The sequence below is a fragment of the Amaranthus tricolor genome, chromosome 4 (assembly GCF_026212465.1).
Source record: "Amaranthus tricolor cultivar Red isolate AtriRed21 chromosome 4, ASM2621246v1, whole genome shotgun sequence".
NCBI lineage: Eukaryota > Viridiplantae > Streptophyta > Magnoliopsida > Caryophyllales > Amaranthaceae > Amaranthus > Amaranthus tricolor.
Window position 1 is genome coordinate 28,345,582 of NC_080050.1, and position 24,180 is coordinate 28,369,761.

Consider the following 24,180-nt stretch of genomic DNA (forward strand, 5'->3'; position numbering starts at 1 on the left):
CATCGACTTTACCTTTGACTAATTATTTTTGACCATTTCTTTTAATTCGCTGTTAGTAACAGCGACTTTACCCAAGACTAAATTTTTGACCATTTTTTTTAATTCGCTGTTAGTAACAGCGAGTATACACCAAGCCTAGCTTTGGAGCCAAAAACGCTTATTTTGAGAAAAAAATTTAAAGCTTATTTTTTGAATAAAGTTATTAAAAAATCTTATTTTTTTCAATCCCTCAACTTTTAGGACGGTATTATCCCAAAAGTGAACCAAAGCCCAAAGTACCCGATTCCTCGGCCCGAGCCCGTGACTCCATTTAAAGGGTCTTCTTTTCCCTTCCTATTTGGATTCTTGACTTTCTCTGTCTCTCTCTTCTCATTTATATTTTTCTCCAGTTCAGTGCAGGTGATTTTTTATATATTTATTTTTGTTTTTATCCCCTTTTTTCTATTTTTTCTTTTTTACACCGCTTTACCTGATTCTTCCCTTCCTTCGTTCCTTCTCAATTGAGGGTACCCCTAAAAAATAAAGTTTTTTTTTTGAGAGGAAAATATATACCCAACAAATATTTCTTCAACGGCTTCATTCCTTTTCGTTGTTTCTCTCTCCTTGTTCTTCTTCTCTATCTCTTTTTCTACACCATCAGGTACGCCGCTTTTTGTTTTTTTGGTATTTTTTTTTGTTGTTTTTCATATTTCGTTTTGTTATCTGTGATGTTTTCTATCATCCACTTGTTGATGTGCATTCATGTTTGTTTCTCGAATTAGGGTTCTAATTTTTATGGGGTTGTTTTGTTTTTATCTACATTTTATTTTTTTTTTTTGAAATAAATTAATTTATTGTTGTATGAACTTGTGATTATAAGGTGATTTTAATTGAATGAATTGGAGTTGCGTATGATGATTGTAGGTGTTTGAATTTTGCATTGTTTTGCGTTGGATGATGAAATGAAGAGTTGGTGATTAAGTGAATAAATTCGTCTGTTCCATTTGTGAGATTGAGCAGATGGGTTGGTTTGTTTTTCGTGGAAAAGTTCTGGTTATTGTTTGATATTGCTGGGGATTGTGAAAAACTGTGATGGGTCCTTGTGAGGTTGCAGCTGAACCTGCTTGTGCCTCTCCGCAAATGTTTGTGGTTGAGAGGAGTGAGGAGTTAGTGGATGATGTTCTTAGTGAGAGGCTTAGAGAGCAGGCTATTGAGCCCCTTTCAAAGTTAGATGTTAGTTCGGGGACTACTGATAAAGGTGGGGATGATTCTGCCGTAGAATTAGTTGCTCAGCAAGCTTGTTGCTCGCATTTGGGTGATGGGTTAGATTCATTGGGAAGTGAAGATGGGAATGCAGTTGGTGGTCCTGAGAATCCACATTCTGCTGAAAGTACTGAAGCTATCTTTAAGATGGCTGATTCAGCATGTGCTGATGGCATTAGGGAGCAAGTTAATTGTAATTCCAATGAGGGATTGCAAGAGTTGGTGGTTCTGCCGCTTTCAACTTTGGGCATTAAGTCGCAGGAAATTAGAGGGTCAGAGAGCACTGTTTTGACATCCAGTTCCAAGGAGTGTCTCTGCAATATGGATCATAGCTCTGGTAAGGTTGAAGCAAGAGCAAGGGACCTTAGTCCACATACTGCTGATACAGATTTTGAACCAATTAAGCATTCCGTTAACAACCCTGAATTCGGGAATGTTTCAAAAATCAACTGCAGCTTGAACAGGATATGTCTTGAAGGACTATGTGAGAGTGAGATGAATTATTGTCTTTCAAACCTTAACGTTGATGGGCTAGTTCCCTTAGGAATGCGGCAAGGTACTGGTAATCGTCTCAGTGCTTCTGCAGCACAGTATATTTCAGATACTAACGAAGGATTTGATGATTCTTTGAGTCAAAGGCTTATGGAGGCTGTCTATACTGGGGCTGTGGATGATGAGTCTTCAAAGATTTTTCTGATAGAGGATTCTTTAACATTAAATGGTTGTGTTGCAGTTCCAGATGTTACAAATACTAGTAGCACTAGAAATGGGAATAATGGGCCAGATAGTGACTCGTTAGAATTGAAAGGTCCAAATACTTGCTCTCCGCCTTTACGTAGGAGTTCTCGTAGTAGAAAATCTGTCCAGAAAGTTCAAAGAGGAAAAAATGCAACCAGTTGTAGAAAGAAGGCCTCGAAAGTATCAATTCATCAAACATTTTACTTGCTTTCTGAGGCTACAAGAAAGAAACGAAGTCGTTTGAGTAGATCAACTTCTACGTCTGTATGGGGATCGCCCGAAAACCTGTCTAAGTTCTTTCCAATGAGCGATGAAGTTACTCCAAATCCAGTATTGGATCAAAGCTTAAGGAAAAAAAAGGCAGGCCAAAGGAGCCGAAAGGAAAATAAGAATAAAGTAGCAAGTTTGCAGTTGTTAGAGGTAAAACAAGAGGTTCCCTGTCGTCCAATTCGCTTAAAGGTCACCTTTGGGAAAAGGGGGCAACAAAATAAGGTTGAGAGTATGCCTTCCATATTAACTGGGGATTTACCTTCTTCTCAGCCTCTTAATGTGATGGATAGTTCAGTATCCAAAGAGGTGCCTAATTTGATGCAATGCAGCAATTCCACATCAAACCTTCAGTTCACAGGATTAAATCAGGAGCTTAGCTCTCTGCCCGGAAAATCTAGTTGTATCGATTTTCCCCTGGTTTTTGATAGGCAGGGAAGCTCATGTCCTGACAAGTTCTCAGATCCTGGTACCTCACCTGACTCGGAGGTTATTGACCAGGTTCTTGATTCTACTACTGGGCCAAGGTCTTTTACATCCCTACATAACTTTGTAAACAAGGACTCCCATGGTAATGCTTGCCCCAGTATTCCAGCATCTGCAAAAAAGAGTAAGAACAGAAGAAAGAAGAAAGATAAACTTTGTCAAGCAGGCAATCCTCTAAAAAGCCAACACTCTGCTGATGGAGTTAACATATTCGAGAAGGATGGTCAATTGCATATTGCTAGTAATGATTTGTGCTCTATTGTTGATAACATTGCCGACAAGGAAAATCCTCCAAGAAACAGCTCTGATGGAGTTCCAAAGGAGTTGTTTTCTGTTGTTGAAGGTTCCTGTAGAACCTCTAATCAGGGCCATGTTGCTGATATCAATACTTATTCTGAGATGACTGGTGGGATTGAATCGGCTGATTCTGGGAATTCCTGTCAGTTACTTCCTCTCACTGCTAACCAGGATTTAAGAAATTCTAAAGGTTTAAAAATGAAAGGAAATTCTAGTAGTAAAACTAAGAATACTAATGAAATTAGGAGTAAAAAAGGACCCTCTAGCCAGCAGAAGAGTAAAAAGGAAGCAAATAAAAGCAAAGTGAGGGCAAATGGGATTTCAAATGAGGCATACAAAATAAATGGCCAACCAGCAACAGGTATCTTAAATTAATTTTCGCTAGTTTTTACTAGTTATTTCAATTCTTTACCTTTAATTATTTTTTATTTATTTATTTTGTCTCTTTTCCATTGCTTAAGGTTTTAGCATCTTGTCTATGGCTTTAGTTACCCAGTTCAAAGAAATAAAAATCTTGCAGGGGATCAGGAAGTGATTGATGTGAGGAAAAGAGAGTCTAGCAATGAAGTTATGATAGAAAATGCATCTTGTGCGGATCTTAAAGCCACTGGTGTTGGAGAGCTGCCTTTGGCTCCTCGTGTTGCATGGGTTTGTTGCGACGACTGTCTTAAGTGGCGTTGTATACCCGCTGAACTTGCCGATGTTATCGAAGCAACAAATCGTAGATGGTAAAGTCTGATTCGTAGTCTATTTCATTGCCAATTTTTACTTTACATTCAAACCCAGGTAGCATTTCTAGCGTAATAGATCGTGCTGGTTTTTTGTACTAATGAAACTATGTAGATGCTGAATTATTTGACAAGTATGCTGAGGTGATTCTCCTAAAACTTATTTTTGCTAAAAATTCATAATCTTTGGGGCTTTGTTGGTTACGAGTAAAATCTGCTTACCACCAAGTGAGGTTTCCTCCTAAGTTGGGTCTGAGCGGTGGCTTGTAGATTTTTTTATCTTTGCGTGATTTAATGATTGTAGAAGGTGTTATTTTCGGAGGTAATTTAGGAGTATTTGTAATGATTGATTTTTGCCGATGGAGGTAATTTGGGAGAAGCGAATGAAGGATTGTAAACATTCTAATTGGTATCAGGGATCCTTCATCTCGTGAATGTATCTCTTGGCTTCTTCATTAATAAAAGCCTTTTCTTTATCAAAAAAATTTGCGTGATTTAGAAACCTGAATGGTAGAGTGAACATTCATAACAAACTAACAATTATATTATTTATAATCTAAAGGAATAATACCGATGAGGGTAGCAAAATGTTGGATATGAGCTATTTCTTAAATGCATGTCTGAGAGTCTCTAAGCTGTGGGAAAGGGTTTGAGTTGAGCTTGGGATCAAGCTGATGGGAACTTTGAGCTAAGACTATGTACGCCTGATAGCTAGCAAAGTGTTTGATATGAGCTAGTTCTTAAATGCATGTTTGAGAGTCTCTGAGCTGGAGTTGAGCTTGGGATGAAGCTGATGGGAACTTTGAGCTAAGACTATGCACGCCTAATGGTTGCATTGTCTGCCATTCCTCTTTGAAAGCCCTATTTATTTTTCTATGTTATGATTTTTTGCTAAAAGGGGTTATAGTTATAGTTTATTTGCAATTTTTTGGTCTTGGGTTGACCTATTATAGGGCTTTTTTTTGGACATGGACATTACCTAGTATTCATTAGTGATTTTAAGGGAGGGATGGATGTGGTGTTGTTTTTGCAATTAATCACACATGTAATGACAACAATGCCAATGCTTAGTTCCCAACATCTTGCGCTTAAATAGTGTTTTTCTCCAATGGACCATTGATTCATTGCATAGTTCATACTTGTTGCTTTAAAATGATAGAGAACACTTACGATGATTTGACGGACTGAGGGGGAGGAGATTTACCATTTTGCACGCATAAGATTTTTGGAACTTTGTAAAAGGATTTCGGTTGTAGATAGATAGTCTGAAACTTTCCTAGAAAGTGTTGGATTTACCATATTTAGAGGATTTTTATTGGATTATGATTTTATTTTTGACCCTTTCATACACTTATAGCCCATTTAGTAGTCGTTATTAAATGGTGGGAATGGTAATGAATAATTAGTGTAATTTTGGTATGATTAACTCTTGATAGTTTTAATGCTCATGCTTGTTCTCCATTAACAATCTCATTTTCTTCACAAAATTCATTCCAATGCATTACCATTTGAAAATGTGATATTAGGTGGTAATGGAAAATTGTGAAAAAATAACTTTTTTATGATTAAAGTTTCATTATTATGGGAATGACATGGTACATATCATGAAAATTTACACTACAAATTGCTCTCATTATCACCGTTTAGTGTCAATAACCAAATGGGCTGGTAGGGTTTGGAGGTACCTTGTTTTGAAGTATGTGGATGGTTTTGAAGTATGTGGATGGTCTATGTGAACTTCTTTAGTCGTTAGTAAATCTTTTCATTATTTTTATTATTACCTCTTCACCGCTATGGACACCTGGGAATCAATTCTTTCCTTTGTTCTGCATGTAAAGAAAGGAGAGATACATTACATTTTTTGAAATTTGAGGCTCTCAAATTTTAGATATCTATTTGACTTTATGATTGGGCTTAAATGAAAGAGTATTAGGATAATAGTTTTCCTTATATAAGGAATACTCCCCCTGTTTTTCCCTTCATCTGTTGGAAATAGGGTTGATTGGCTAGTGTCCACAAAATGATGAATGGGGTTGAGTACGTTCCATTCGAGGCTCTTTCATTATATACATGTATTTTTGAGGGAGGAAGGAACCTTTATTTTTTCCTTTTTTTTTTCCTTCTTTTTTGGATTCTGATTGTAATTTACCGTTGAAAGGTATTCTGAGGTTTGACATTTGTCCCTTTCTATTATTTTCATTATGATGTATCATATAGGGCTTGTAAGGACAACCAAGATCAAGCTTTTGCTGATTGTTCAATTCCTCAAGAGAAATCCAATGCTGAGATTAATGCTGATTTACAAATATCTGATGAAGAGGATGCTTGTGATGGGAAAATAGGCTCCAAGGGTAGTGGTCATAAGCAATTAGTAGGTTTGTTGCATGGCTTTGCTTTATGTAATATAAATGATCCAAGTAATCACAGATTTGCTGATTTCTAACATTTATTTTCAATTTTTGCTCATCAGCTTCACAACCTTCAACTTGGATAGCAATAAGGTCTAACCTATTTCTGCACCGCAGTCGGAAAAAACAGAATATAGATGAGGTTTGATCTCTTCTAAATTTATTAAAATTGAGTGAATTTATAATGTTAAGAGTTGAAGAGATTCTTTCCTAGTTATACCTATAACATTTCAATATCTCTACCACGCCGGTTCCAGTTTTACCAGAAATATGGATTTGTAGGCGTGTCCTGGAACTTTCTAGGCCAGGCATATATATCAACATGCACAATCACAATTCACACACACACACACACACATTGTCACTGATAAGATACTCTCACTCACCACTCACTCACTCACTCACTCACACACACCTTTGTTTGTCTGTGAAGCTGCCATGTGTTTTTGAATATTTTTTTCTACTTCTTGACTGTTGCATTGTATTGTTTTCTTTCAGATAATGGTTTGCCACTGCAAACCCTCTGTAGATGGCAGCCTGGGCTGTCGCAGTCACTGCCTGAATAGGATGTTGAACATTGAATGTGTTCAAGGAGCTTGCCCTTGTGGGGACCTATGTTCTAATCGACAGGTTATTTGCTTGTACTTTTTATGTTCATTCTCCATCTTCTGTGAGTATATGATGAAATTTACACTTTTTGCAGTTCCAAAAACGGCAATATGCCAAACTGAGTAGGTTCCATTGTGGTAAAAAAGGTTATGGATTACAAGTCTTAGAAGATATATCCGAAGGGCAGTTTCTCATTGAGTATGTTGGTGAGGTAATATTTTTATTGCTAAAACTTGGAACTGCTCGTCAAATTAGATAATCTTTTTGGACTCATACACCCCCCCCCCCCCCCCCCACCCCTCACCCCCCACCCCACTCACTCACTTTTATGGGTTTACCATATGTTTTCTATCAGTGTGTATTGAAAAGTGCTTCAATCTAGTCTCACTTACCTTTTTGGATGGATCAGGTGCTAGATTTGCACACTTATGAAGCGCGGCAAAAGGATTATGCCGCAAAGGGTCACAAGCATTTCTACTTCATGACACTAAATACAAATGAGGTTCTAACAGCGCTTTTGAGGAATTTCTTTATGGGTTATATGTTTTCTATGTGCTTATTTACATGTTCAATAGTATCTAATGTTGTTGCATGCAGGTACTTGAGCATCTTGTGTTCTTTTCTTCTGCAGTTACTTTTGATCTTCTGACATAACATGATTTTGCTATTTCTCTCCCTCTTGAGATTATATATAGTGTTGTTACCCTCCTCACTCTTCATTGAAACATGCTTTGCAAGCTCAAAGATGTAGGGAATACAATAGAATTTTATTTATTATCCACCTTCTGAGAAAGTTTTCAACCAACCTTGTCATAAAAATAGATCTTGGCTTTCCAGATGTAAAGATGATCTGGTGACCAGGAATCAGAAAAACTTTCCATAAGATTTAATAGCATTTTTAACTTATGAACAAGGTTTTTCTAAATGCACCAGCACTATAGTTAAAACCATGTCATGATCTCTTAATCATCGGATAAGAAACGTAGTGTGTCATCAACAAACTGCAGTTAATCTCCTACCTTAAAGAAATTTATAGGAATTGCATGTCTAGTATTTGAGGATTGAACATGGTTCCAATTTTTATTGAGCTCTTGGAATATAATGGTCTTGATTGATACCCATGCCCTACATAAGCTAAGCTGGTGAAAAAGAGAAGTATTACTTATCAATTTTAAAAGATCACTGTCAAAAGAAGAGTTTTCTTGACAGCAATAGCGGTGAAAAATGGCTACAGAGAAGTGTTGACTTTCGAATGGTAAAGGTCACTCCAAAACCATAAAAAAATACAATTAAATATTCAACTTCCTAATCCCATGTTCTCTAAGTACGCTCTATGTTTAGGAATGCAGACATCCTTCGTTTAGCTATCTTTTAAATATCTTATGAATTCCTTTACAAGCTTCCTTCTAACAGAATCGTTAAGTAGTTGCCACTGTATCACAATTGACTTTTAACCTTAAGACTCGAAATACAGATTTTTTTTTTCGAGTGTAGATCTTATCTGCAATTTGGGTATCACGATTCCTTGAGAAGTGTGTAATCTTCCTGTAATATGTCTGATGCAATACATATTTGCTTAATTTTCAGGTCATTGATGCAAGTGTCAAAGGAAACTTAGGTCGGTTTGTTAACCATAGCTGTGATCCTAATTGTCGTACGGAAAAGGTGAAATTACCTTTAAATAATTTCCTCTATTCTTGACCCTTGAGGTGGAATCTTTGCTTTTCTTTCTTATTTTAACTTTGATACTTTAATGGTCTGTTCATTATCTCTGTGTTCATTCAAGATGAAATATAGTTAAATGGCTCATTTAATTCAATTGTGCACTTCTTATTTGTGAGAATTTGTAGATGATGCTTGCTATGAAAGGTTGACCTTTGCTTTTACAAGGGTAATATTGCATACATCCAACCATTCAAACCCCAGATTGTAGCCACTTTTTTAATATGAAGTTGTAGATGATGTTTGCTATTAAGGGTCAATTGAAACAACCTTTTTGTTTTTACACAGGAAAGGTTGTGTACATCTGACCTTCAAACTCCGCCTAGGTGGAAGCAATTTAATGACATTGGAGATAATGGGGTGTATTATGTTTTACCTTTGGTGATTCTAGTGCTTGGATGATTGATCATTATTTGAAAATTCTGTAATTATTTAATAAATTGTTTATTGGTTTAACCTTTTCATTATTTGATTTAGACTTCTCTCTTTTTTAATGTTTTAGTGTTTACGTCATGAATTACTGGTGTTATGCAAAAAAGTTGGCCTCAAGTATTAGATTTTAAGAATGTCATCAAAAGGCTAGATCCGTGGACATGTAAATTGTGAAACGATCAATTAGATCAATTAGTTTTGTAAATGAATGATAAATCAATTTGATCATTATTTTTTACTCTTTTTGTGATTGGGCAAAGGCTTTCTTTAACACTTCGAAGTGGCTAAAGATGATAAACAACCACTTACATGTTTGAGTTCAAAATGGTACTAAATTGAGTGGTTCCATTATTTTTTTTTTGCATAAAAACGGAGGTAAAGGGAAGCTTAGTTCTGCCGTTAGTCTTACTGACAAGAAAAAAGGGTAGGGTAACACCTGTCATGTTTTTAGAATTGATGTTTTCTGAGTTCAGGTGGGGGTGGAAATCTGATAATAGGATGTGATAAATTTTGTGTCATCTTGGATAATTGCTGAGGTTCTTATCCTTCTCAACTTCTAATTTAAATATCTAGCTTTCTGTTAAGATGAACTTTTCTATGCCCAGATATTTAAACAATTAATGCATTGCCTTTGTTCTTTTTTTTGAGCGGGCATTTGACTTGTCCATCAATATCTTGGAAATGTATGCAGTGTAATGATTTATCATTTCTGTTGCTTGATCTATTTTTGACCAGTGTCAGATGTAATTATATGTTTCTGCCAAATTTGTTAATTTCTCTGCTAATAAATGGCCATATTAGTTTGTGTTTCTTACTCTTGCTCTGTGCCATTTATGTAACTCCGGTATCAGGAGTCCTTTATTGCCTATATCGATTCAAGGGAACGAAAATATTATAACTTATTCCGTTTATGGGGCAAATCTTTAAGCCCTTCAGTCATGCTTCTTGTTTTTATTTATCCTAGTTGAAGTTTGTGGCTCATGTTTTTCTTATATATTTTGTTTAATTGTCTGTACTTTCAATGGTGCCATAATTTATATTTATCTAGTCCAATAGATATGGTGTCATAATTTATTTATTTTTTTGATATTGAGCTTTTTTTTTGAAACAGTGGGTTGTAAATGGTGAAGTTTGTGTTGGCCTCTTTGCACTGAGGAGTATCAAGAAGGTATTTTCTTTGCTTTGTGTCTATTTGGAAATAAAATCATTATTCCTCTAATTAACAATATTTTTAGTTTATGTAGCCGACCCCTAATATTGTGATGAAGGTTTTGACACCGTTGTTGCTACAATCAACATATTGTAGTTTTCTATAAAAATAGATTGCTCAGCGTATCTATGTTTGCCTTAATACTTTTGTTATTGTCTGCCAACATATGTTTAAAAGCAGTATTGTCTACTATAAAAGATGTTTTAAAGTAACAATTTTTTCTTCCGGGATCTACCTATGTGCTAGAGTGTAAAAATGCGGTAACGGGTGCGATCGCGGTAATGGAATGGTGTTGCGGTGATGGGAGTGATATGGTTATCGTAACACCTCAATATCAGTCAAAACCATAGGATGTCCCTTGATACAACCCAAAACGCAGTTTCTTACACCTTTGCTATGCAGGAAATATCGGTTTGTTTATTTTGAAACCTTTGTAACGCGGTTCATTTTTTTTCAGCAAGATTATTAAATTTTGGTAATTAAATAATAAGTAGTGTTAATTTGTTGTACTTTCTTGGTTAATTAGGTTATTGAGTAAATTAGTATTTTGTCATCAGTTGTAACTTCAATAATGGGACATGCATGTTTGTATCTTAAAGAGGTTAGATTTCTGTTTTTCGCTTAAGAGGTAGGGCCCTAAAATGTTCAGGACGGCCATGTTTGGACCTTGAAGTGGTTTCCTTTCTGAAATGTGTATGTGTGTACTAATCACATTAAACTTGAACAGTATAATTGATGAATTTTAACACCCGAGACTCAAGTGTGAAACAACTATGCCATGTATAGAATAACCTTTGTTAGGTCTTGGGAGGTCGAGGGATTTGTTCTCACGTGCTAATTAGTTGAGACTGTCAGAGAAGTTGAGACTTGAGAGGCTGTTACCAACCACTGATAATAGCATAAACAATTGTAATTAGTCGCAGAGCAAAATTTATTTTTATTTATGTGAAGCAAACCATCATGTTCATGAGCTTTAGACTGTAATACGAGTGTGGTAGCATTTTCGGTAATCATTGATGTATTTTTTTGTTATTTTAATATGTGCTCTGAATATTTATGTGGTTTGCCAGGGTGAAGAGTTGACTTTTGACTACAACTATGTACGGGTATTTGGGGCTGCTGCAAAAAAATGTCACTGTGGCTCTGTTAAATGTCTTGGTTATATAGGTGGTGATCCAAATAGTGTAGACATAATTGTTCAAGAAGACTCGGATGAAGAATTTCTAGAACCTGTTGCGGTTCATGAAAATGGTGAAATTGACCTTGGCCGAAAAGATGTGAGGCGTAAATTCAGCTCTAAAAATGTTGAACCGGCTGCATGTCTAAGTAACTCAAATGAAGGGAATTCGAAAATTGTAGTTGAAGCTGGAGGATTGATAAATAAAATAGATTCTTTGGACAAGAGTGGGCAATTACAGACCATGTCAGGAGAGGACTCAATTGACGTAATTAATGAATCTACTGAGTGTTCAACAGGTTTACCAGCTGAAAATTTGAGAACTGAACCAGTATCTGCGGTACAAAATCATACATTAAGAGCAGAACATACTTTGAGTACATTGATATCTCCCCCAAACTCGGAGTCAATGCATTTGGAAAACGCAATACAGAATTCTTCTTCTGCTCTGGTTGATTCTAATAATATGGTGTCTCAAGATGACGTTGAGGGTGTTCTACCTCAAGCAGGACCTCGCCCTCGCATGAAAATTTCCCGCCCATCTAAATCTGCCAAAAACAGAAAACCTAGCAGCTCAGCCGCTGTTGGTAAGGGTCTTTCAACAACACAGAGACCAAATATTTTATCATATAAGCCAAGGAGATTGCTGGAGGTTTCTGCCAATGGTCATTTTGAAGCAGGTAAATTAATTATGTGTATATTTTTTAAGAATTACAATGAGAACAAATATATTTTTGTAATGAAGTAACGATGCATGTTACCTTGACCCAGTTGAAGAGAAACTCAATGAATTACTCGACGCTGAAGGTGGTATCTGCAAAAAGAAGGTATGGTATATTTATTGTATTTACTAAAATTTGGGTAGAACTCTTGCCAGTACATTCCTCTATTGACTAGCAGAAAAAGATAAAAGAATTGCTGTTTAGAATTGGTTGATGGCGAAGTTATCAGCTTTTTTCTTTTTCTTTTACAATGTGCATGTTTTACCTTGAAAACTAGGAAGTTCTTTTCAACTCTTATTTCTCTGCTTGGTTGAGTCATGAGTGTTGCTCTTGAATGTTTTATCCTAGTCATTTTGTGATATCTTTTTCTTAATAAAAGGATAATTTAGGTCAGTGGGCCTCTTTGGCACAAAGTATTTGTGAGGTAGCTGTTAGTTGGGAGAGAGTTCATTTTGAAATACACAGTATAATAAGTAGAAAGGAGCTATTGAATTAAAGAGCAAAGCAATGAATTGCAACTTGCAAGTCAAAATGAAAGTTGCTCACAAACCTTATTAAAAAAGATTTGACAATGAATTGCTTTTTTCTCTCGTAAAATCAGAGAGTCTTCACCGAAAAAATAATATTTGTTTGTTGAAAAATTATGGATTATTTTATTTTATTCTTTTTGAAACTGGGGTATTTATTTTCATGAACACTATTTTGTTTTCTACTGCTACTTCGAACATTACATTTATCATCATTTTATAAACAATTGTTAACCGCTAAATGCTACCTAAAATGCTACTTTGCCGAACACTTATATTTTTTATTGAGTAGCGTTTTAACCAAAATAAACCGCCAAATGCTACTTGAAATACTATGCTGAACACAATCTACTTGGAAGCAAGGGGAAGGTTGGAGACAAAAAATTATTCGTGTACTAAGTGCATGCTGGAAATTAAAAAAAAAACTATTGGAAAGGAAGGAATGCTGATAGAATTAAACATGTTCCTGAAATGCTTGACCAAGAAAATTATTTGTGTACTAAGTGCATGCTGTCCTTCTTGTTGATTAGTCGTTTTAGGTAGTAAAAATTATCCTGCATGCTATTGTCAGTATTAGCTGGCTTTTATTGTTATTTTATTTTGATCTCTATGCTAGTCGATGGAAATTCCGCCATTCTAGAAGATGAAGATGAATATTAAAAGCTTGTATTAATAGGTGAAATCTGAAAAGCTTACAGTGACAGGTTTTAATGATGAAAATTCTAAATCATATTCGGATTCTTGTATATTTGGGTTTATTAAAAGAAATCAAAAAGATAGTAAACTGTAACTTTTGTCTTCAGTACAAGGGTAACAAATTGAAGCTTCACCAATTGAAGCTCACATTACTTGGTTAGTTCTTGAATTCTCTTATTCAAGGCGACCTCGATGAACATCATTATAATATTACAGAGCCGTTCTTTATTGGGTGAAAAGTTATAACCTAATGATTTTATAACTATGAATAAATAAACTATCATGCTTATCTAGGGCGTGTTTGGCAAATGAATTTTTTGCTAGCTTTTATAACTAATTTTTACCGAATATTTCTTTATTAGTGGACTTATATTGTTGGCTTAACTAGTAAAAGAGCCAATGATGACAAGTAGTCAAACACGCCGACTTTACCACCCAAAAACCAACAACAACCAATAACCAACTTGCAAACACCCCCCTAATCTAACTAAATAGTTATATACGTAGTGAATTAGATAATGAGATAACATATGGTAGCATCAAGATTATGTTTTAGTCTATACTCTAGACCATAACATATCCAGTTAAAACGTTAACATTTTGTTAACTGTATTAATTTATTTAATCTATGCCTTTTTTATTCTTATTTATACGTTAATAATTAAAAAAATAATCAAACAAAATCCATCTATCATCATTCTTCATTTTCATCTTTCTCAGGTATTGATGTCCACTTTCCTCTATTTTATCTTTCTCTCTTTCTTTCTTCTTCACCGTGAATTTCACTACTACAATTTGTGATCTTGTAATGCATGAAATTTCGATATTTTTTTAAATTTGTTTGAATTTTAATCGATCGCCAGTTTTTATTTTGATGTGAAGATTATTGTTTTTTTTCCTAGTATTTTAGAATATTGAGGATTTCTTGCTAGTATGCATATGATACTGAGATTACAACATTACAAAATCCTGAAAAAACATTTGGCAGCATTTTCTCACATCAAAGACTGTGTAACGAAGGAATGAGAGAGAAATATATGTCAATTATCCATTACTCATTAAATCTCTCTAAACATTCGTTTTCTTTGAAATTCAACTCATCCGATCCATAATATCAATTTCATTGAAGGTCAATATCTTGAGAAAATTTAATACTGGTACTTCAATTCTAATTTGTACCTATGAAAGTTTGCCATGTCTGGTAAAATAAGTGAAAATTTTTAGGTTCCCCAATCCTTGCTTCAATGGTTCGTGTTAACCAAATCTTTGAGAACCTCCATTCATCACTATTCATGTTGAATTCTAATTCAGAATCAGATGACCCAGAAAGTATTACTCAGTGTATTTATTCTTCCATTGATATGCTTTAACAATTTGTACATTATTAAGGACATTAAGCTAATCTTTCTTTCTCCATAATTGAATTTCAATCTGCTCTTGAAGGTTGGCCACCTTGTTTTCTTACCATCTTTGTTAAAGCAACAACACCCTACAACCTGATCTTCTCTCTCTTACGTCTTACCATTGTTTTCTTCAACCTTATTTTGGATTCACTCATTCTCCATTTCTCAGACTAAACCTTTTACTCTTTTTCTAGATACCAAAAATCTTCCATATTTGAACCCAATTTCAACTTCGCTGTTTGTCATAAATTCTGAATTAAAAGCTTGAAGCTTTTTCAATTTTGATTGTTTAGGTATTGATTTACTATCCCATGTTTTATCAACTTTGCAAAATTACCATCATTAACTTAATTCAATGAGTTTTTAGCTTTTGGGTTTATTGCGGTTAAATTATAAGGGGGTTGTATTTTATCTTTTTTTTCTAAATTATTTAAGTTTAATGTAAAAAAAGAGTAATAAACAGGAAATACATTTTTACTGGATACTACAATTATTTGTTACATTGTATAGATTTTTAAAATTTCGACGCTAGTTGCTACTACCATGTAAAGGAAACATTTTTTTGCGACCATTTGGCATTTTGCCAAACTACATTCTACCATATAGAATTTCTCTAAGCTAATCAATGTACATCTGATTTATACTCTAGAATAAACTCCTACATACGCTTAATAGATATAATGTCGTGATCTCGCTAACTTGCAAAGCATCATTTAGTAGAAACTGTCATAAAATAGCAACTCTTGCTCACATAAAAGTTATTTGTTGTGGACCTCGTTATGACTACCTGAATGCCAAATTATACACTCGGGAACATCAAACAGCTGAATCCTTTGTAAATTGGCTGTCTGATCATCATGTGGATCGTAAGTATTTGATTGAACACTTTTCTTAGAACCATTGTTGACTTGATAAAATGTTTTTTGGTAAGCGAATTTGCAGCTCTAGTCTCTTGTTCCCACTTAATATATGCATCTTAATGTTCTTGAAAATAGATTTAATTCTACACTCTTTTTAATTTAAATTAGGTCCTAAAGATTGCCATTGCTAAAGCAATTTCAGATTCTGCATAGCAATTTCAGAATTCTATATAGTATATATAGGATGCCACTTTTACTCCACAGTGATTTTGTTATCTTTAAATATTCTTTTACTCAGGTTCTCCTCTAATTCTTGATACACCTACCCTTGTATTGCAGGATGCCTCTAAAGGTTACTTGAAACTTTTGCTTCTTACTGCAGCTTCTGGTGATAGTGGCAACGGTGGAGCAATTCAAAGGTTAGTTTTGGACCTACTGTGAAGTACATGTTTTTATTCTTTTTTTTTCCTCATTGCTCGTCTTATCTGCCTCCATGACATATCCGTAGCTGTAAATAAGGGGTAGGTGCTGAACAATGCCTAGGCTTGTGCCTCTAGGATTCACAAAATGAATAAATTTTTTTTGGATAAAAGCTTAGATGCATCTCGACCAGAGCCTAGCGGCTTTACCTTGCCCTAACCTTTTTGAGCTGCTTCTTAGTGCTTCATCTAGCCTCTCTTGCCTAGGCCTTCCTTTCAAAGCCAAGGACTCTTCCACTAGTGTTTTTTGCACCCTTTACTTTTCTAAGATCATGCTATGAGTTTTGACCTTCCTTATACTATAAGCACTTGCATTTAATTTGAGTTCATTCACCGTTGTATGCGTTTTCGTGCTTTAATGATTGATATTCGGGTGTATTCAAGCAAGTTTCAAGCCTTCCCGGTCCTCAAACATATCTACTAAGCCTCAATGATGCATCACCACGTAATTCGGCTTTATTTCCTTAGCTCACGAAGACATTTCATGATTATGAAGAAGTTTGAGAGTCATTTGATGAGATCTCGAGTCATTTTGAGTGTCCTATGCGTAATTTCGACTGAGATTGATGGGCTTCGGTTGATGCCACATTGAAGACAAAATTGTGCTGCCTGTTGAACGAAGTCTTCGAGCGAGATTTGCAAAGTTTCGGCCGAAGCTGACATTGAAGAAACATTCTGACCCTTACGCTTGAAGTTTCGACCGAAACTTCATGTGACTTCAGTTGAGAGCAGCTAATAACCGTTTTAATATGTTGCTCTTCGAATATCAATGTGATAGCTTTTTAGTTTCTTTTAGTGGGGGTTACCAAAAGTTAGGCGGTTATGGAATCAATTAAGAAAATTAGGCACGATTTTAGTGGGTAGTTATTCAATAAATTAAAAGTCTTTTTGAGAGAACCTATTTAATTCGATTTAATTTGATTATCATCCCAAAAAGGAGTAATTGACTTTTATTGGTAAACCAATTCAACAATCTAAATTGCAATTCTCATTGCAATAATCATATGCTATTAGTGGGGAATTCCATTGTCCTAGATTTGTATTATATTGATATTGATATACATTAAACTTTCTTTTGCATATTAGAATTGGAAATAACCAAATTAAAATACATTGCTTCAATTGAACAAAACTAAATAGTAATCTTGCTTCCCTGTGAATCGACCCGTAATCGTGCGAAACACCCGTACACTTGCGGCATTAAAATAAAACCACAACACAGAACATCTCGGAGAGTTTACCAGTTATAAACTAGCATATTGTGTTTTAGGTTAGAACTGACCTTATACTGTTGTCTTTTTGGCTATATAGTATGACAAAGTGAAGCTGACCCTATATTGTTGTGATTAAGGCTTTTTCATGTTGATAGTATGACAAAATCCTCTCTTTTCTTACGAGACTCTGGTAAAATTTCTTACAGGAACTTGACATCCTGTATTGAATTTGTTTAATTGTATTTGAGAATGCTTTGGACTCGCATATATTAAGACTTAATTTACTCTTGATTTTCTTTTCCTGTATCGTTACCAGCTCATTTTTTTTGCTACAGCAATAGAGATCTTTCAATGATTCTTGATGCAATGTTGAAAACCAAATCTCGTGGGGTTCTGCTGGATGTAATCAATAAAAATGGTATCCTGATTAGATAATTTTTGAGCACCTGCATTGCCTTATTGCATGTCTGTTTTGCATGATTTTCTGTTTCCTACTACATTTTTCAGGTCTTCAAATGCTACATAATATGATGAAACTGTACAGATTGGATTTCAAAAAGATTCCTATCTTACGGAAGCTTCTTAAGGTATGTGTTATTCTTTTGATCTTTTGATAGAGTTTGTGATTTCGTTGCTAATTTTGATGAATTTGAGTATTAAAACAATGTCTGAGTGATTTGGTGTTTGATGATGTGATATAGTTTCAATTAAAAAAAATGCCCATGATTTGACGTTGCCTTATATAACGACAGTTTTGATAGTTGTGGCATGCCCTTATCAAATGGTCAACTGATTAATGACAGCTTTTCATGCTTTTGTAAAATAAATTGTTAAACGTCCATGCCCTTATCAAATGGTCAACTCTCCTACATGCTAACATATATGTATACAAAATTGCAATTAGCAAAATGGCCACCACACGCATTTCTTTTTATTTTATTTGGTGCTCCGTACATGGAGGTAGGGAAGGGATTGCTAGTGAAGCTGGAAGTCTTACAAGTGAGTTACGATCTGTGTTTCTGGACTTCGGTTGGTAGGTGTCTCTGGTTGTCTCACTCAAATTATGAAAATGTTCCATTTTCCAGACCAAATGGAGTGTCAGAGTCTATGACCTTGTTGGACTATTGAGGATTCAACGTTGTACTTGAGATAGAAAGAAGAAACTGTTACATAGGATCCAATTTTTGGTTTTATACATGACCGATTTTTATCAACATTACATTTCGAGAAGTTGCTACCAAGGGTTAATTAGAAATAACCTATTTGTTATAGCTATCACTAAAAAGGTAAGAGTGCATATATCCGACCCCCCCAAACACCACCTAGGGTGGGAGCCACTTAATGGCATTGGGGTAATGAAATGTTGTGTTGTATATTTTGAGAATGTTATTCTGTTATATTATTGTGTCACGGACTTTAGTTAAATGAAAATTACAAGTATGGTACTATGGTTAGAGCAGTGGTAACATCATAGGCGTAGTTGCTTTTACCTGTCAGTCTTGCTATATTTCTCTTTGCAATGTCTCAACACTATCCACTTTTAAAGGTTGAAGCTGACCTCAATTTTGGCAGTCCTAATTCATGTGCATTTTCACTTTCTAAATTTAATCTTGCAAACTTTAATGTCCAATGTATTTATATATGTTGTGAATCACAACATAAGTGTGTTATTGTGAGCTTCAAAGTTATTTCATGTGTGTATGCTTTTAAAAAATCTATACAACTCAATGGCCGAACTTGTTTCAAATCTAACACATATTTTAACGACCGTGAGTATTAATATCTTTTTATATAGAGCTCACTTGAAATCCATTCACTATGATTTTCTGAATCACTACCATATAATGCTTTGGTATGTTATATTTGAATCTGTGTTGAGTGTTAATGAGCTTCAAAAAGTTGGCTGTTTTGGGAATTCGGGGAGGAAAATCGTGTGACAAATTAAACTAATGGTTTTCGATGTGTGAAAGTTAATGAAAATAACATTGTTTTTATTTTTTCTTTTTTTTATTTTTTTAATTTTGATTGCTTATAACTTGTTGCTTGGGCTCCATTTTATTGATAACACTGTTCATCTTACTATGGATACTTGTTAATAGTCACTGCTACATGGTCAAGTGGTGTTGGAATGTTTTTCTTGTAAAATTATTAGGTAAAATACTTCTAAGGGTACTCAAAATAGAAATCCAAATTTGAGGCAATTTTCTACATCATTATTGTTGCTCATGTTCTGTTTGTAATGAGGCAAAATTTCTTTGAGGCTGTCTTATAAATAGAAGCCGAATTTAGTATACTCTTGTTATTGACAATCTCTCACCTTGATTTTTTTTGGGACCCCATATGTTGGGATTAAGGCTTTGACATTGTTGTTTGTTGGCTGCTATTGCTTCATTTTTTATTTGGTTAAGAGAAAAGAGGATAAAATGGGTTGATAAGATGAATTTGCTTACATGAGCTCCAGTAGGCCTAGCCAAGCAGCTAGATCAGCTCCTGGTTTTGTTTATATGGTGTTTCGCAAATGCTTCATGCTTCTTAGTTGTGCCTGGATGTGTTTTGATGATTTGTCTATTGAACTACGATTGACTTCTACTTGCAGGTTTTAGAATATCTGGCCGAGAGGGAGATACTAACTGTGGAACGTATTAACGGAGATTCACTTCATCCAGGAGTAGAGAGGTTGGAGAAAATAACATGTTTCATCATTTTCTTTTGAAAATGTATTTTTTGGACCTTGGTTATAGCATACCATGTCTACACCTATCAATTTTGATCTGACCCGAAATGGACTAAAAGCCGACCAAAAACCAGTGGATTAATATGCAAGTTTTGTCTTGTAACCCGAAAAAGACCCGACCCAAAAAACCAAAAAACTAGGACAAATTTGACTATTACCCGAATTCGACTGTTTTGACCCGTTTTCTCAATTTTTAAGTTCCATGTCATCATTTTGGGCGGGACCCACTATAATTCTAGTTATTCTATGTATTTTGAGTTTATCTTTCTTTGTTAAAGCTTTAGAAGTGGTATATTAGTCCTTTTCTATAAGATTTTTTTTGAAACACAAAAATATAGGAGTATCTTTTATGAAAATTTTAGTGATAAGAAAAAGGTTTTTTAAAACCCTCGACGTGTTGGGTCGACCCAAACCGACAAGAACCAGTAACAGCCCAACTCAAATTTAGCCCGAATGAAAAATGATCCGGCCCGAAACCTGTCCACATGACCGTGTTGAAATGTCTAATCTTATCTGAACATGACATGAATGTACTTGGGGGTCAAAGTATGTCAGTTGGTCAGTCCTTTAAAGTTTAAAGAGCAGGTACCATGGAGTCCTGTTTTAGAATATATTATAATGTTAGTATCTCAAGAAAAAGAATGAATGTGGAAGTTAAGTATTTGGCTTTGCTATAAGGCATTGCCCGCAAAATATCGAGTATGTTTTGCTACCCTGGTGATAGATAAAAGTTAGCTCTATGTGGCTCACTGATCCGCTTACAAAAATATGGTTTTTGTCAAATTTGTTTGAAGTGGATCACTGATCCTCTTTTTCTGTACATTCTGGTGTAATTTGTTCTTTAAGTTGAACTTGCTACTGGTTTTGTGTAATATTCAACATTCTTTGAAAATAAAATGCAACCCACGGAAATTGCATAATAATTCTAGAAAATTCTATGTTGTGTATTCGTGTTTGCTGATTACGACATCAACAATCTTCTGCAGTTTGAGGGAGTCTATATTATCTTTCACTGAGCATGATGATATTAAGGTGAATATCCTTTCTCTTCATTTTTTTTTGGTGTGAATTGCCTTATTCTGAAAACTTTGATTTGATGAAAGTAGGCTTGCATTTAGTTGAATTGGTCCTTAATACTCCCTCCGTTTCACAATATTGGTTATGTATTCTGTTTTAGGAGTTTCCTTTTGTTGGTTACATTCAGAATCTTTCTTTTTATGGCAAGTTTTTCTAATTGGTTGAGAAAATAAATAAAACAATTTCATTGGTCTATTAATTTAGTGGAGGATTTCAAGAATGTTAACAGCCTCTTAATTTTTGCTTACCCTATTAACAAAATCAAAAATTAATAAATCTCATACCAAAATCTCCGATGTTTAATTCCAATTATAAAACATGAAATAAAACATATCCCTTAAATACTTCTATCAATTATCGTGCAAGATACGAAACGTAACCAACATTATGATACGGAGGGAGTATGTATGAAATAGTGGGCAGTAACTGTTCTGGTTATCTATTAATACAATCTATTTTGCAAGAATTTTGTATTGAAGTAGTTTCCCATCTTACCAGGTCCATCAGATTGCTCGGAACTTTCGGGATAGGTGGATTTGTAACCCCAGAAGTTATTTTAGAATGGATAAGAACGACCGAAGAAGGGAGTTCCACAGAGGCTCTAACTCAAGTAGATATTTTGGCACATGTCATCATTGGCAAGAGCAGAGAGCAAAAGTGGAACCTATAGCTTGTTTCGATCAATCAGGAACCTTGAACAACCCCACCGATGTTAAAAAGCAGGAGGCCTCATTTCCACAGTTAATTGATAGCCAGTCCATCGTTAACAGACCCCGGAAGCGTAAAAGCAGATGGGATCAGCCTGCATCACCCAGGAAAATCAGAAGAAACCTGGAAGTTGAATCAAGTGGACCTGTGGACACGAGGGAGGAGGGGAAGGATTTCTCTGCTGCTCCTATTGTCTCCGAGCGCAGAGATGATGATGTTATGCACGATGCTGATGACGATGACGATGCTCCTCCCGGGTTCGATGATACTCCTCCGGGATTTGCTCCCTCTTCAATATGTCCTTCACCGGTACTGGGCCTTCCGCAGGAGAAATTTAATCCACAATTACCGGTAGCATATGGACTTCCGTACCCTATGGTAAAACAATTCGGAACTCTAAAATCTGGTACTCACGACACTTGGGCTGTTGCTCCTGCTATGCCTTTCCAACCTTTCCCACCACTTCCCTCTTGTCCTCGATCGATGGGAGACCAGGAAGAAGCAAGGAACGTAAACGATCAAAGCATGCCGTGTACATCTGGTGCTAGTGAATACGCTGTCCCTACCACAACAAACCATAATATGTTGCATCGTGAAAGGGGTCCTAGGCACTTTCCGAGTAACAGATATCACTATAATCGACAGAGGAACCAGAATTCAAGACGGCCATGGTTCCGGAATTTTGATGGATGGGCACATCCTAGAAATAGGACATTTGACAGTAACATGGAAATGGTAGATAATGAAATAAATAATCAGCATTTAGCTGATGTAAACCAAAGTGTAGAGTATGCAGGCAATTGTTAGATTTACAGCATAAAATTTCATTGATTCTATAGGAAAAACATCCACTTGTTCTTTGATTTTCCATTGTTCCCCTATCATTGTAAGCTTGCTCTTATAAACATTTTTGAGATTTGCAAGCGTGAAAATCATTCAGTTTGAAGGGAATTATGTCATTGGATACGTCAATCCTGTATAGAACGAATGCAATTATTATTCTTCATCGTCTTATTGTCTTACTTGATTCATCCAAACGTTTTTGTTTCAGCATGTATTTATTCAAAATGATGAAATTGGTTCTTCAAAAAGGGAATTTGAATTTGCTAAGTACTCTTTTGTTTTAGTTCCAATAATACAAGAAAACACAATATGATATAACACAATTTCAACATAATATAAACTCAACCAAAATTAGACCTAAATTCATTACATTATACCCCAATACCATAAGATCTCAATCCTCCCACTTACACAGGTTTTCGGAATATCAAATTTACTGTGTAAGCAACAATACCCTTGTTAGCGATAACAACGAAGAGTTTGTTTCGATTGACTTATAGTTACAAATATTATATGCAGTTCACATGATTACAAACATACGTGATTTAATGAGTTATTTTAATATAGTCTATTATAATCCAAAATCTGATTATATTTAATTTGTCAAACAATAAAATTTATCTTTCTATTTTATGCATTTATTTTTATATGGACTCGCCTTCACATGTAAATAATACCGAGACAAACCACGAGCATCAAGTTTACCCACCGAAGAAGTGTCTTAACTCTTGGTGTTAACTGCCAACCCACGTACATAAATAAATTTAAACATTTATTCAAAAACCTTTTTATTTCTAAAATAAAAGTCTACCCATAAGAGCTGTTCATTCGGATCAATTTTCAAATTAGATGTTTCAGGTCGATTTAATATCGAATTTTGTATTTATATTTACTTTTAAAAGTTATTTAAATTTTTTGGGGTTCTTTTTCGTCTTACAACCCTAGGCGGTGACACCTCCGATTTATACCGAAGTCGAACTTCACCCTGAGATAGCTTTAAAATAATGTTAACATTAATCAAGATTTTTAGTACATGTTTAAAGTAGCACGTTGTATCTTTCTTATACTCTCATATGGTCATATACTCCCTCCATTGCTCCAACATCTTTCCACTTTTACCTTCAAACAATTCACTAACATCTTTTTATTTCTATTTTAAGCTATACATATTTATTTTTTAAATAATCTTCAATGGTTATTTTTACCTTTTTTCATCTCTAACAGTTGCTTTTATCTTTTTAAGTGGTTCTCAATTAATTTTACGTATTAAATGTACTTATTCAAATTAGAGTCACTTTTTAAGTGATATCTAATATTTTCTTAAAAATCGTACATATGTAAATGAGAAAAATAAATGGAATGGTGAGAAATTTAGAAGGAAATTGACATTCTTGACAAGGCCGACTGAAATAATATAAAAGTTTGTACAAATAATTTAAACATGTGTAGTTAAATTCATTCGTATAAATTCAAGATATTATTTATTAGAAAATGAAAGTGTTTGGCAAATTGAAATTTGACGTCATATATAAGAATTATTAAGTTGATGCGTTTGGAATTCAAAATCTACAAGTTAGGGTAGGGATGAATAACAAAAGTAG

At 34.8% G+C, this 24,180-nt stretch overlaps 1 protein-coding gene across 1 annotated transcript; it reads left to right on the forward strand.

Annotated features, from left to right (window-relative positions):
* The first annotated feature begins 361 nt into the window (after nucleotides 1–361).
* LOC130809998 (histone-lysine N-methyltransferase ASHH2) lies at nucleotides 362–22,756 on the forward strand. Its single transcript, XM_057675892.1, has 18 exons — nucleotides 362–640; nucleotides 904–3,391; nucleotides 3,551–3,758; nucleotides 5,976–6,133; nucleotides 6,229–6,308; nucleotides 6,665–6,796; nucleotides 6,870–6,986; nucleotides 7,185–7,277; nucleotides 8,363–8,440; nucleotides 10,041–10,097; nucleotides 11,210–11,996; nucleotides 12,088–12,143; nucleotides 15,864–15,943; nucleotides 17,553–17,635; nucleotides 17,725–17,804; nucleotides 19,814–19,893; nucleotides 20,938–20,983; nucleotides 21,527–22,756. Exons 2-18 carry the CDS (start codon nucleotides 1,072–1,074, stop codon nucleotides 22,541–22,543), a joined length of 5,472 nt encoding a protein of 1,823 aa, XP_057531875.1. The 5' UTR covers nucleotides 362–640; nucleotides 904–1,071; the 3' UTR covers nucleotides 22,544–22,756.
* Nucleotides 22,757–24,180: the final 1,424 nt, after the last annotated feature.